This window comes from Capronia coronata (assembly GCF_000585585.1).
Source record: "Capronia coronata CBS 617.96 chromosome Unknown acBCG-supercont1.2, whole genome shotgun sequence".
NCBI lineage: Eukaryota > Fungi > Ascomycota > Eurotiomycetes > Chaetothyriales > Herpotrichiellaceae > Capronia > Capronia coronata.
This window is the reverse complement of record NW_006912894.1, coordinates 657,701-670,298: the sequence shown is the minus strand read 5'-3', so window position 1 is coordinate 670,298 and position 12,598 is coordinate 657,701. Positions and strand designations below refer to the sequence as shown.

General features: G+C 51.7%; 5 protein-coding genes across 5 annotated transcripts in view; 3 read left to right on the top strand and 2 right to left on the bottom strand.

The window, feature by feature from the left end:
• The window catches only part of A1O1_01910 (uncharacterized protein), a gene marked incomplete at both ends in the record, with an annotated part of 1,054 nt that extends 555 nt beyond the window's left edge, over window positions 1-499 (top strand). The window contains one exon of the mRNA XM_007722822.1: window positions 320-499. Within this exon, the coding sequence (XP_007721012.1) occupies window positions 320-499 (180 nt within the window). The remainder of the gene's footprint in view (window positions 1-319) is intronic.
• Window positions 500-1,731: 1,232 nt separating this feature from the next.
• A1O1_01909 (uncharacterized protein) lies at window positions 1,732-4,380 on the bottom strand (the record flags this gene model as incomplete). The annotated part of the gene is made up of 3 exons (XM_007722821.1): window positions 1,732-2,886; window positions 2,935-4,056; window positions 4,129-4,380. 3 exons carry the CDS (start codon window positions 4,378-4,380, stop codon window positions 1,732-1,734), a joined length of 2,529 nt encoding a protein of 842 aa, XP_007721011.1.
• A 698-nt stretch (window positions 4,381-5,078) lies between these two features.
• Window positions 5,079-7,816, bottom strand: A1O1_01908 (uncharacterized protein; the record flags this gene model as incomplete). Its single annotated transcript, XM_007722820.1, has 2 exons — window positions 5,079-7,582; window positions 7,645-7,816. The coding sequence occupies 2 exons, from the start codon at window positions 7,814-7,816 to the stop codon at window positions 5,079-5,081; spliced, it is 2,676 nt and encodes an 891-aa protein (XP_007721010.1).
• Window positions 7,817-8,273: 457 nt separating this feature from the next.
• On the top strand, window positions 8,274-9,941 carry A1O1_01907 (uncharacterized protein; the record flags this gene model as incomplete). Its single annotated transcript, XM_007722819.1, has 2 exons — window positions 8,274-8,651; window positions 8,706-9,941. The coding sequence occupies 2 exons, from the start codon at window positions 8,274-8,276 to the stop codon at window positions 9,939-9,941; spliced, it is 1,614 nt and encodes a 537-aa protein (XP_007721009.1).
• A 742-nt stretch (window positions 9,942-10,683) lies between these two features.
• Window positions 10,684-12,207, top strand: A1O1_01906 (uncharacterized protein; the record flags this gene model as incomplete). Its single annotated transcript, XM_007722818.1, has 6 exons — window positions 10,684-10,780; window positions 10,850-10,886; window positions 10,944-11,040; window positions 11,094-11,847; window positions 11,901-12,063; window positions 12,114-12,207. The coding sequence occupies 6 exons, from the start codon at window positions 10,684-10,686 to the stop codon at window positions 12,205-12,207; spliced, it is 1,242 nt and encodes a 413-aa protein (XP_007721008.1).
• Window positions 12,208-12,598: the final 391 nt, after the last annotated feature.

Here is a 12,598-nt window from a genome sequence, read left to right as displayed (position 1 = left end):
TACCTCTACCTCTACCTCTACCTCTACCTCTACCTCTACCTCTACCTCTACCTCTACCTCTACCTCTACCTCTACCTCTACCTCTACCTCTACCTGTACTGCACCTCTACCTCTCCGCCTGGGTACCTGTTATGTACAATGTACAACGTACCAGGTACTCCTTTCTGCGGACGTTCCGATTCAATCGAACCCGTTCACGTGACTATCATCGCTATGCCGTTTACACCCTGGATACGCTTCGAACCATCAACTCTTTCACCTCTTCATCTCCATTTTCTTTTCTTCCCTTCGTTCGTTTCTAATAATCTCAAAATTCCAGACTCGTCTATGGGACTTTCTCGGCCCCGACCGCGCCCCCTACGCGACCCCAATCCTCCTGAAGGGCGGCGAGGTCAAATGGCATTCCTTCCTCGACGGCGACCGCGGCGACGAGGCCGAGGTCTACGACAGTGCTGTCGATGCCTTCATGAGCGCTGCTCCTCGGCCGGGCATTTATGAAGAATGAATAGAATTTTTCTTTTGCTTCTTTTTCTTGAGGGGGAGGGCGTCTGCTGGGGTGTGTGTGCTATAATGGATTGGTGTCCTCCTAATTTACTTGGTCTCAAGCCGTGGCTGGACCCTGGGTCTTCTGCCGTCTGCCTTCGGTCTTCTCCATCTCCTTCTCTCTCCAATACTGCCTGCTCCAGTGAGGTGCTTTTGGTGATCCAAGGGGGAAACGGGCTCCGAGGTCAAGCTTGGTGATATGGGAGTCGAATGTTAAATATATTCGTGCCCGGGAGAGGTGGGCGTGCGGCTTTGTACAACGATACGCGGTGGTGTGTCTATTCCATGGTTGCTCGGTGGAAGGGTTAGACACTGGCTGAGTTGAACTCATCCCACTTACTGCTTCAGCGTCTCAATTGTACAGCAGAATCTATTGTTCGTGCGGGCACTCTAGGAGATGCTTCAATAGAGCATACTGCCAATGCGTCTGCTGGCCATTTCCAACATTCATGTCTCGTGGCGAACATCATTGCGGCAATGTCATGTCCAAGAATCGGGGGCTCGCCCACCAAGGTCATACATAACGCTTGATCTCAACGGCACAATGTGAGGCACAAGGGAACGACGACGCACACTGGAACAATATTTAAGTGGAATCTGGTCATGGAATAAAGCTCTGGTTCAGTTATCATGCGCACTATGGCTACATTGTCTCGACCATTGTCGCTCATGCTGTTGCTAAATACTTGCTCTGGGTACCTTTCGTTCCACCCTCGGCATTGACAATGTCGGGAAACATGATCTGATACACCCTTTGTCCGGGCATTGAACATTGGCCGTGATAATGCTGTAGCTCTGAAATATCCTCTGCCGACAAGCCGTGACGACTCCATGCCGACTTCTTCCCGAGGCTGCCCACTTCCCCCTCCCCTCTGCACTTACGAAAACTTTTTGTCGATATGAAGAAGGACATACTAGGTGAATGATTCGGAAACACTTGGTCCGGTAAGAAATGCATCGAGATGAAAGCCAAGAGGTGCAAGCCAATGCGGGCGGCTGACTTTCGTGCTGGAGTGTCGCTTCCTACCCATTGGTCAAGCCAGTATTCCAACTCATAGGGCAGATGCCCCCATGTGTATTGACAACTCGTAGAATACTTTCATCTTGACAACAGATGACCAGTAAGTAGATGTGATAGTTGACGCGAGCCCACCCCGCTAGTGCCGCGCGCACCGCCAACGTGTTGACCTAGCGAAAGCGAGGCCATTGGCTGCGTGGTTGACCCGGCGCACCAAAAGGATTGACCACTGCTCCAGGACCTGGACGAGTGACCGAGTTCGGATTGCAGCAAAGCATGGCGACACGAGATCCGAACTTGGAGCCACGCAGGGACACCATGTGTTTGCGGATATGGACGGCAACTTGCTCTCGTTGATGGTGATGAGTGTTCATCAAGATCCACTGGATCAAGTAATTGCCATACTGGTCGCCGGCAATGTCGATGAGTGGGATACGTGGACGGTCCGGGCGAGCAGTGGTAATGACTCCAAGGTAACGATCCAAGAACTCTGGCCCGCCAATCTTGAGACACTTTTCCACCACTTTCGAGGCGAATTGGTCAATGCTGTAATTGTACGAGTTGACAAGGATATGATCGATCACACGACGCTTGTCTGGCGGAGAGCCGTGCTCGCACAAGTGCTGGATGCACCAGTTTCCAAACTGGCCATGTGCAATCAGGTCAATGTTGGCAATGACTTCCTCGATGGCGGGGCGCTTCTCGTCTTCGACACAGTTCTCAAAGATATTCTGCACGACAAGACTTCCAGTTTCACCCAAGGCGACCTCGTGCCACATGCCTCGAAGAGCTTCATTCACCTTCAACATGATCTGTGGTGGTTCACCACTCCAGCGTAGTTCGAATAGTTTCTGCCAGACGTGACATGCGTAACGATGGATGACAGTATCCGGGATTCGGCGAAGCAGTTCTCGCACCATGCCAGCCTTGTGCTCCTCAGGGACCGAATCGAAGGCCTTCTGAATAACGTGACATCCGAAAGGATCCATGCTCAACGAGATGACATTTCCATGAATGGCATTGGCAATCGCAACGACCTGCTCTGGAGTGCCATGCTCGAAGCAACGTTGTACAAGAAAATTGCCGAACCGGTTGATCATGAGTGGGTAAGCTTGGTTGACGATGGATTCCACAATCTCGAACTTCTGCTCCGCTGTGCCGACCTTGAGCTTCTGTTGCAGGAAGATGCTGGCTTGCTGATCATTGTTACAGACGATCTTGTCAACGATATACTTCCAGTCGCAGGACACAGATTTGTCAAGGAGACGACGATAGTTCATTGGCTCGAGTGGCGTGACATAGGTCTGTCCGTTCACTGCTCCGGACTGAGAATGGTCAGCCACAGCGCCAATGTGGGCAGAAGGACCACCTACAGGAAGCGACCATGGGTTGCCAGCGCCGTGCAAATTAGTGGTTGGGAACTCAGGTGCTGCAGGAGTGATTGGGGTTGCAAGTCCTCGTTGGTAATTGTACTGAGCAGGAAGGGCCATGGGACTGATTGGCGGCGGAGTAAGAGCCGAGCCAGCTGGCGGGAAGCTACCGAATTGGCCCATGGGATCAACGAGGTTCGAGTTAATTCGCAATTGTCCTCCATTTCGTCGCATGCCTACCGTTGGATTGTACGGCATCACCTCTGCGTTTCCGCGCATGTCGTAACCAAGAGGAGCGGCCGCGGCTGTGAAGTTGCGTGGTTGAAAGTTTGCCTCTGCCGGAGAGATGGTTGCTCCGTACACCCCATTGTAGGCTTGTCCAGAGAGACGGGCATCACGGGGATTGGTGTAACCCGCTGCAGGAGCGTTGTTGGACACGAGATTTGTCATGGATGTAGTTGGATTGTTCCAAATGGCCCTGCCACGCCCAAAGTTGGCGGCTCCAAGAACATCGGACTGGTCAGCATGTGGCTCCTCCTGGGCAACCCAAGTGTCGGTGCGTGATGTGAATGGGCGAGCCGAAGCGTTGAAGGCACTCTGCAGATGCCCAATAGTCTGCTCAGAGATGTCATTTGGAGCGCCGAAGTCGACCTCGGAAGGAGGACCCATGGCTTGATCCATGGTCTGCTTGAGATTGCGAGTCTCGGCAAGTTCCTGTTCCTGGCGAGAGATGACTGACTTGGCAGCTTCGAGCTCTTGTTTGACACGCATCATCTCTGCAAGATCGACGTTGCCAACATTGGAGGTCTGAGGGCCAGGGCCAGACTTGGGCATGTCGAAGTGACCATTTCCAGGGACACGAGGGTCAGCGGCAGCAGGCTGGTCCACACCTTCATAGACACCAGGAGAAGCATCCATCCCATTCTTGAGTTCCTTCTCTTGTTCCTTCAAGGTTTTGTTTTGGTCCTGCAAATTGTTCAGAAGCTTGTTGAGCGTGCCAAAATCGGTCTTTTGGGCTTTCTGTCCAGCCGGAGGGGTGGGTTTGCGGGCATCATTGAGCTTGAGGCGAGAGAGTATGTCCTCCATACCGGTGGCGGCACTAGATTCGGTGTGGTCCGTGGAAGTCTGTAGTAGAAATATCGGTTAGAAGATGATGAGAGAGGGATAGCAAGGTTGTTCTGGTATGGGATGGCTCACTCTGTCCTTGCACTGTGAGGGTGGGAAGTTGTTCAGTTTGTCAGAGTGCATGACGGTGAAAGAAGAGCGAGTTGAAGTTGCCATGTGAGAGTTTGGTGCAGCCTGCAGATGTGTGAGTGAAGCCGTCCACAGATTGCCACAGATCAGTTGGTTGGGCAGTCGACGCACAGTAAGGCTGTTGTTGACCAGAGCACCACGTGCCTCCTCGCTCTCTTCCCGCACCTTGATTGTCGGTGTTGACTTGCGACTCATTTTGGGAGATCCAGTCGACACAAGCGCAGCCATGAGAGAGAGCCGAAATCCGAGAACAGGGAATTTGGACCTGGATCTTTAACATGCAAGATATTCAGGGATAGATCAACGAAGGTCTGGATGACGACAGGCCGTCGTCAAGGCGGTGGAGGAGACAAGAGATTGCCAGCAAATGAGGAGATTTGGGAGATGGAGAGATGGACACTGCCTGAGAAGGAAAAGAAGAGAGCAGTGAGCGACCAAGAAGAAGGGAGAAAGAGAGCGAAGCATGAACAAAGTGCAGTCAGTCAGTCAGTCAGTCAATTGCAGGTATCAAACACCAGAACCGGCAACTGCGTGTGTGTGTTCCTTCCTTCCTTCCTTCCTTCCTTCCTTCCTTCTTTCCCTCTTCACTTCTATCCAAGGCAGTCGACCTCCAGAACTTGAACCACATATTGGTAAATAGGCAGGTAGCTCTTCCCACTGTAGCAGCAATGGAGCAGCCTGTTACTTACCACAGCCCAAATTCGCTTCAGAACAACAATGTAGTTTCAAGGTGGCCAACTTCAACGAGGAACGCGCATCCAACTTGAAGCCAGCAGTGGCAACGTACTTAGTAAGTCTCCGCCGCTTCTTCCACCATCTTTGTTCAATCACACAATTGTTCTCACCTTCTATTGTCCCGCAGGCTTCTTCTCATGTTGCACTGTACAGTGAACTTATGGCAGGAATGAAGCCGGCGAGATCCTCCACTCATAGTCAAAGAAACCCATTGCTGGAGCCGCTGAATGACCCTTCCATCTCGTTTCGTTATTCAATACAACAAAATCTGGCTGACCTGCGCCAGTGAGAGTAGGAATCAGACGGGCAGCTTGCCTCAGTCCAACTTCATCATAGCCCCATACGACAAGCTCCAGACGTTGTTCAGGAAGTGGACGGAGCCATATGCCGCCCATGCCTGGTGTAAGAGGGATGGATACAGTATTCGAATCCTTGGTTTTCAATGATAGCCATTCTGCCCCGATTTGGATGGGAAAGGAGGGAAGGTAAGGAGGCGGGATACTGGCTCCCGTGCCGAGTGTGATCACATTGCCTTCTCTCTTCAATGCGTCTTCATATCTCGATCGATGGCTGATATTCGAGTCAGCGCCGAAGTATTGGAGGAAGTTTCGGCTTGTTTGAATCGCCAAAGGGAGATCCTTTTCGGAACAATAGACAATCTCAAAAGGCCCTGCGCTGCGCACAATCGAGTCAAGAGACCCTCTCTGGCGGCCATATCGTTGGCCAATGTTTGTCCATTCTGGAGCGATCTCCTGGGCCCAGACATTCGTTTCAAGCTTGACGAACGATGATCCCTTTGTCGCCACACCGACATCGAAGGAATCAGACATGTTACCAAGCACGACCTCCCAAGGCGTATCGCCAAGTTGGGTTGCCGTCTCGAAATGCAACCGACGGATGTTTTCAGTGGTAACATGCCAACGCGGAATGGAGTCATGCATGCTGGTCGTCACCGTAACCCTCCCCATTCTGTCTGGTGTGGTCAATTGATCAATGACAATACCATATTTCGAGCCCAACTCATGCGAATTAGGCACCACGAAGGAGAATTGGGCGGGGATGCTGGAAACCGAACTGGATCCATTCAGACACCCCAAGTAGAAATCAAGCATTGCCGGGGTGGTCATGGTCCCTGTGAACCAGTGGCCTCTGCCTGGTGTTTCAGAGTAATCGACCAATTGACCTGCTTCTGCAAGCAGAGTATTCAGCAGGCGAGAATGGTAAGCAGGTACGTTGTCGTCTTCGGAACCATGCTGTTGGAAGATAGGTACACCTACAAGGTTGTCTGTCAACAATTCATGACGGAAACTACTTCTCGCCGTCTGGAGGATTCCAGTTCGAAGAGGGTCTGCTTCGTCCCAAAAGGCATAAGGGACATAGTTCTCGATGGAAGAATATCCTGAGGCAGCTGCTGCACCAAGGACACGATCAGGCTGGTGAGTGGCAAAGAACCACGTGCCTTGTCCACCGTTGGAATGACCTGCAACCAACACCTTCTCGGCCATCACTCCAGGCCCGGCCCAGGCGGCGTCCTGGATCCATTTGGGGACGGTCAACAATGCAGCTTCGACGTCAGCGAAACCCCAGATATGCCAGTCATCCGAGCTCCACGGAGTCATGCCTGACGGAGTGAGTATCCAGGCGGGCAGGGCATGGGCAGCATCAAACATATGCCGAGCTAAGGAGCCATCTGCTTCGACCCCTGCACCATGGAGCATGAGAAGAACAGGAACCACAGAATCCTTGGCGGCACCATGTGTTGTGGGTGGCGGTCTGAGCATTGCATAAGAGACGACGCCACTGGGATGCAAGAATGTAATCTTCTGCAAAGACGAATTGGTGGTGTGATGCAGTGGCGCAGAGAAAGCCACCTGGGATGACCCCGAAGCAGCCAGCGAATATTGCAGCTCGAAATGGATGGCCTCTTGCATCCCTTCGATAGACCCGAGCGACACCTTCACCGGACGTGACTGACCAGGACCAAGTCGAATTGCATCACTTGCCACAACAACGCTGTGTTCAGCAAGGACTGCAGAAACCTGTCGTACTTCGATCCACGAATCAGCTTGGTTCCTTACCGTTATGCTACCCAAGGGACTGCAAAATCGACCACCAACCACGTCGGGCATCACCAGGCTTTGGGGAGATATGTCAATAGGAACCAAAGCTAGATCGGCTCTGAGACTCGCTCGAACGACGGGAGGTAATGTGCCGCCCATTGACCGCACATCACGTATCAGGCGAACGCTGATATTGTTGAGGCCCGGTGGAAGGTCCACAACAACCGGGGCTCTCTGGAAGCCATAGAAGTCTCCTCCGAATACATGGTGTTCATTGACCCAGAGTTCCAGAATGTTATCTGGGTACAGCACCACCTTTTGCACACCGGTATCAGCATTCCAAATGCGCCCTTTCAGCCAGCCTTGGAATTGAAGAGCAGACCAGCCATAGACATTTTGTGCAAACTGCCAATCCACTTCAGGAAAGTCCACCACCAGCTCAACAGATGTGGAAGTCTTCGTATCTATGGGGATGAACGTCCGATTGCTCCAGTGCACATTCGCGCCTCGAGTGAGAGGACTGTGGTAAAGGGGCTCCTCGTTGGAGATGAGTGACTGGATGCCTCCATGGAACTCGATGGGGTCGGCACCCCATACAGCCTCTGCGTGGACGGTCAAAAAGGAACAGAAACACAAATCCAACTACCCGGTTGTCTTGTCGTACCTCGAGTGCCCACCCTGAACGGACCAAGTACATCCCAGGAGCTGAGGAAAGCTATCGGTCCGTGGTGGAGGGTATCGTCAGCGGAGAGGACACCTTGAGAGATTCCTGCAGCCACATAGCCAAGATGGAGTGTTACACAAAGGAGTAGATTCCAGCAGTGACCATGCCTCATTGTACTACCGTCCGATGCATTCACCAGGAGGTAATTCGCCTGCGCTTGCAGACAGAGGGAAGCTGAGGTGGCACAAGCGGATGTTTACATAATCCGATCCAGATCTTATGGCACACTGCATTTAGTGGTGAGACACCGCCTTCTATTTCTGGTCTAGCGCCTGTAGGGGTCGATGGCGAATAATGCTCTTCCAATGTCCGCTGGACGATGATACGATGCTTGATAGCACCAGAGACGACGCTGCTTGTGCCAGATTGAAAGATAGATTCAGATATTTCCTCTCAGGCGAGAACGACTTGTCGGCGACCTTGCATTCACAGTCTCTTTAGCGACATTACCCTCGTTAGAAGACATGGCGATACCTGCCTCCATATCCTGACCTGGGCGACACTCTTGCGAACCCAGCAGAACAGGGTGAATCTCTCCCCGATCCTTTTCGACGAACATGACCTCCACCATGACCCAAGTCCCTGAACCCCGTACATTCAATCACCGATCTCTGTCACCTCACAAGCGTGCCCATGATGCTTCTCCGAACGAAAAGTTTCCTTCCTTCGACGGAAATCGTCCGCAATTCCAGACCCTTCAGTCAGCCGTCGCAGAAAGCCCGCTGGATATCAGTCCAGGGCCAGCTCTAAGCCACGAGCTAAAATGGCCGGCGAGAATATCAAGCCAACGGTTACGTGATGGGAGGAATTCAGGGATCTACACCCATAGACCGAGAAGAAGCGTGGGCGACGCAATCAACAAATTCCGCACCCGGCAAGGAAGCGTCAGCGAGAATGCGCAGGAACTGGCGGAGGCATTAAAAGCACCAGTGTCTTACAAGCTCATTGTAAGTATCCGCAGCAGCGTCGGTTTCTGTAAGCGTCGAGTCTAACAACTGCAGATACTCTGCATCATCTGGTACCTGACATCGGCTTTGACGAACACATCCTCCAAGTCGATATTGAACGCACTGCCCAAGCCGGCCACCCTGACGATGGTCCAATTTGCCTCGGTGTCACTCTGGTGTTTGTTCTTCACCACTCTGTCCTCCGTCTTTCCACCCTTGAAACGAGCAATTCCAGCGCTCAAGAATGGCCTGAGGCGGCCATCTTGGGATGTCCTTTATACCGCTTTTCCACTCTCGATCTTCCAACTTCTGGGTCACCTACTCAGCTCATACGCTACCTCGAAGATCCCAGTCTCTCTGGTCCATACAATCAAGGGATTGTCTCCATTATTCACGGTCCTCGCATATCGCGTGGTGTTCCGCATCCGGTACAAACGATCAACATATCTGTCGCTTGTTCCGCTCACACTTGGAGTTATGCTGGCTTGTTCCACGGATTTCTCCACTAATTTCTGGGGAATCACTGCCTCACTGGTGGCTGCGATTGTATTTGTGTCCCAAAACATCTTTTCAAAGAAGCTATTCACGGAATCCGCCCGGGTAGAGGCCGACGGACAGACACATCATCCCCGGAAATTGGACAAGCTCAACCTGTTATGCTATTGCTCTGTCGGTGCTTTCTTGCTTTCGGCGCCTGTTTGGTTATACACAGAAGGATCGGATCTGATTAAAGACATGTGGAGTCAAGGGTCGGTTCCTCTGACAGAGAGGAAAAACACGATGGATCATGGAGAGCTCTTGATGGAGTACATGTTCAACGGGCTGTTCCACTTTTTCCAAAACATCATGGCATTTGTTCTACTTTCAATGTTGTCACCCGTGTCCTACTCGGTGGCATCCTTGATCAAAAGAGTGTGGGTCATTGTGGGCGCCATCATCTGGTTCCGGAGCCCTACCACTGCCGCCCAGGTTGTTGGAATCGCTTTGACATTCCTTGGTCTCTATCTCTATGATCGTACCAGTGTGGAGGATGCCGCGGAGAGGAGAACCAGGTCCGATCATTTCCGTCACAGGGCGGCATTGTTACCGGTCACCGAGGTCCAGACTCCGGGGATCCAGGATAGCTACGCGATTCAGGACGACTATATGGGGGATATGTCGGAATCGCACCCTAAGAGGGACGACAGTCGATCTCGACCAACTGATGCGAGTTTTCCGTCTGGTTGGCTACCTCCTGGAACCAAACAGGAGAGTACCTGGGAGGTAGGTGACCAGCGCCAGGAGACATAGTCAATGTATCATCATCACTTGTACATATAGCGTTGGCGTGCGGAGTTGTGTAGACCCGGTAGCAGGCATATTAGAGGGGATTTGGCCACAATTCGACTGATGAGATAGACATTGAGTTGACATGTATATACATGCGACAATCCAATTACTTGTGAACATAAGAACAGAATCCTAAGATAGGGTTCGCATCATACTAGTAGTATATAGCAGAGTCCGTCTGTCAGCATCTGTAGCAGCCGTTGGTAAGGAACTCAAGCATCATCGGCCTTCCTCCGAAGAAGAGGTCGTAGCCAGCTCCAGCTACGGCGCAGGATCTGATCTTGGACTACGTAGCAGAGGAGAAAGAGACTTGTGCAGAGTGCGCAACCCTGGCTCCTACAATAATCATGTCCGTGAATGAGTTTTTTGTTAGAAAAAGAAGAAGAGAGGAAGAAAGTGGCTGGCTGGCTGGCGTCAAAATATAGACGAAAAAAGAGCGAGAGGGATTGTGACAAGGCGCTAAGGCCGAAAACGGGATAGTGGCAGTTTTAAGGAAATGGCCGGCATCGTGTTGAAGTTCCAAGGCGCCGCATGCTGATTGCTGATTGATGAGGGTGCAACGCAGCGACCATCAGTCCGTCAAGTCAAGATATCCAGCCTCGTCGTTGGCATTGAGATCAGTGGCCGCGCTTAAGCAGGCGCCAGGAATCGCTTCTTCTTCTTCTGCTTTCTCTCTCATCCTCTGCACACTCAAATCCCAATCATGTCGCAAACCCAAGTCGACCATACCGACTCCATCAGAGAAGAAGACCCTCACAACGACGGGCCTCCCAAAAAGCAAAAAAGCAGACGCCCAGCAAGTGAGTCTTGACCTTGGTTTGTCAAGGGGGTGACATCCAGCGACATGTACTGACTGTCCGGCGGTATAGACACCGCGTTCCGCCAACAACGGCTGAAGGCATGGCAGTACGTTTCTCGGCCCCTCACTGATTCTACTCTGTGAGGCTGACTTTGTCTTTCCAGACCTATTCTCACCCCCAAAACCGTCCTTCCCATCTTTTTCGCAATCGGGATCATCTTCGCGCCCATCGGCGGTGTTCTCCTATGGGCGAGCGCAAATGTCAGTGGATTCTGTCGTTGAAAATACAAGAGACGGACTGACCTCGTCTACAGGTCCAAGAGTTGATTATCGACTATACCGACTGCAACTCGACCGCAACCTCTGAATTCCAACCTATTCCAGACAACAAGGTCTCGGCATCCTTCAAATCCTCCAACAGCACGGTGCGGCCACAGTGGAGGAGGACGTTGAACACGACCACACCACCATACAGTGTTGAGATTGAAAACACCCCAGTCTGCACGCTTCAATTCTCCATTCCAAACGATATCGGACCGCCCGTTTACCTCTACTACCGACTGACGAACTTCTACCAAAACCATCGGAGATATGTCAAGTCTCTTGATACAGATCAACTCAAGGGACAAGCTCTGAGCAATAGCACCATCCATTCCAGCTCTTGCACCCCTTTGAAACTGGACCACCATGGTAAAGCCTACTACCCTTGTGGGTTGATCGCCAATTCCATCTTCAACGATACTCTCAATTCTCCGGTTGCGGTTAACGTCGCCGGCGGTCAATCAAGCCAACAATACCGCATGACGAATCACAGTATTGCTTGGGGCTCTGATGGCTCGCTGTACAAGAAAACCAAGTACACGAATGATCAAGTGTCTCCTCCGCCGAACTGGCGAACGCGATACCCCGATGGCTATACCGATGAACACCCAATTCCAGACTTGTCTCACTACGAAGAATTCCAGGTGTGGATGAGAACGGCAGGCTTGCCGACATTCAGCAAACTTGCTCTACGCAATGACCACGATACCATGACTGCCGGGATTTATCAGATGGACATATATGACTGTGAGTTTCGAGAAGAGCAGCTCATCGTGTGATCTCCGTTAACGTCTGTCCAGTCTTTCCCGTTCAGCTTTATGACGGCACGAAGAGTATTTTGCTCTCGACCAGGACCGTTGTCGGAGGCAAGAACTCTTTCTTGGGTATCGCTTATATCGTGGTCGGCGGCGTATGCATCGTTCTGGGGGCCCTTTTCGCCGTTGCAAATCTCATCAAGCCCAGGTACGTCCGTTTCCTGAGCATGTTTGTAAATGACGGCTGATCTCAAACAGGAAACTTGGCGATCATACTTATTTGTCCTGGAACACCGACAATGCGGCCACGGCTACTTCGACCGGGCGGGATATCAGACCTGGAAGCACTTGACGACCTGGCAGAATGTATGATTTCTAACGTTGTCTATTATGTACTATCGGCGATCACCGGAGTCGGCGTTCACGGGTTGTCTTTGCTCGAGACTTGGATGAGGTGGCTCAAAAAGACTGGTCGAGCCTATACAATCAGGGAATTTATATCGTCACATTTCATTCCTGCACAGGCCTTTTCCCCGACAATGGTTACCTCGTGGGCTACTACAGGATGGGGTCTGTTTCACGTGGGCATGCGTTGCAGAGAATTCCCATTCCACATTCCCCTGTCCCATGCTTTTGATTGTGATGATGTCTGTGCTTATTGTTCTGATCGATTCTTGTTCATCAATGTCGAAAAGTTTCGCTCACCGTTGATTCGCAGCCTTCGATTGTGACACAAGGAGCCT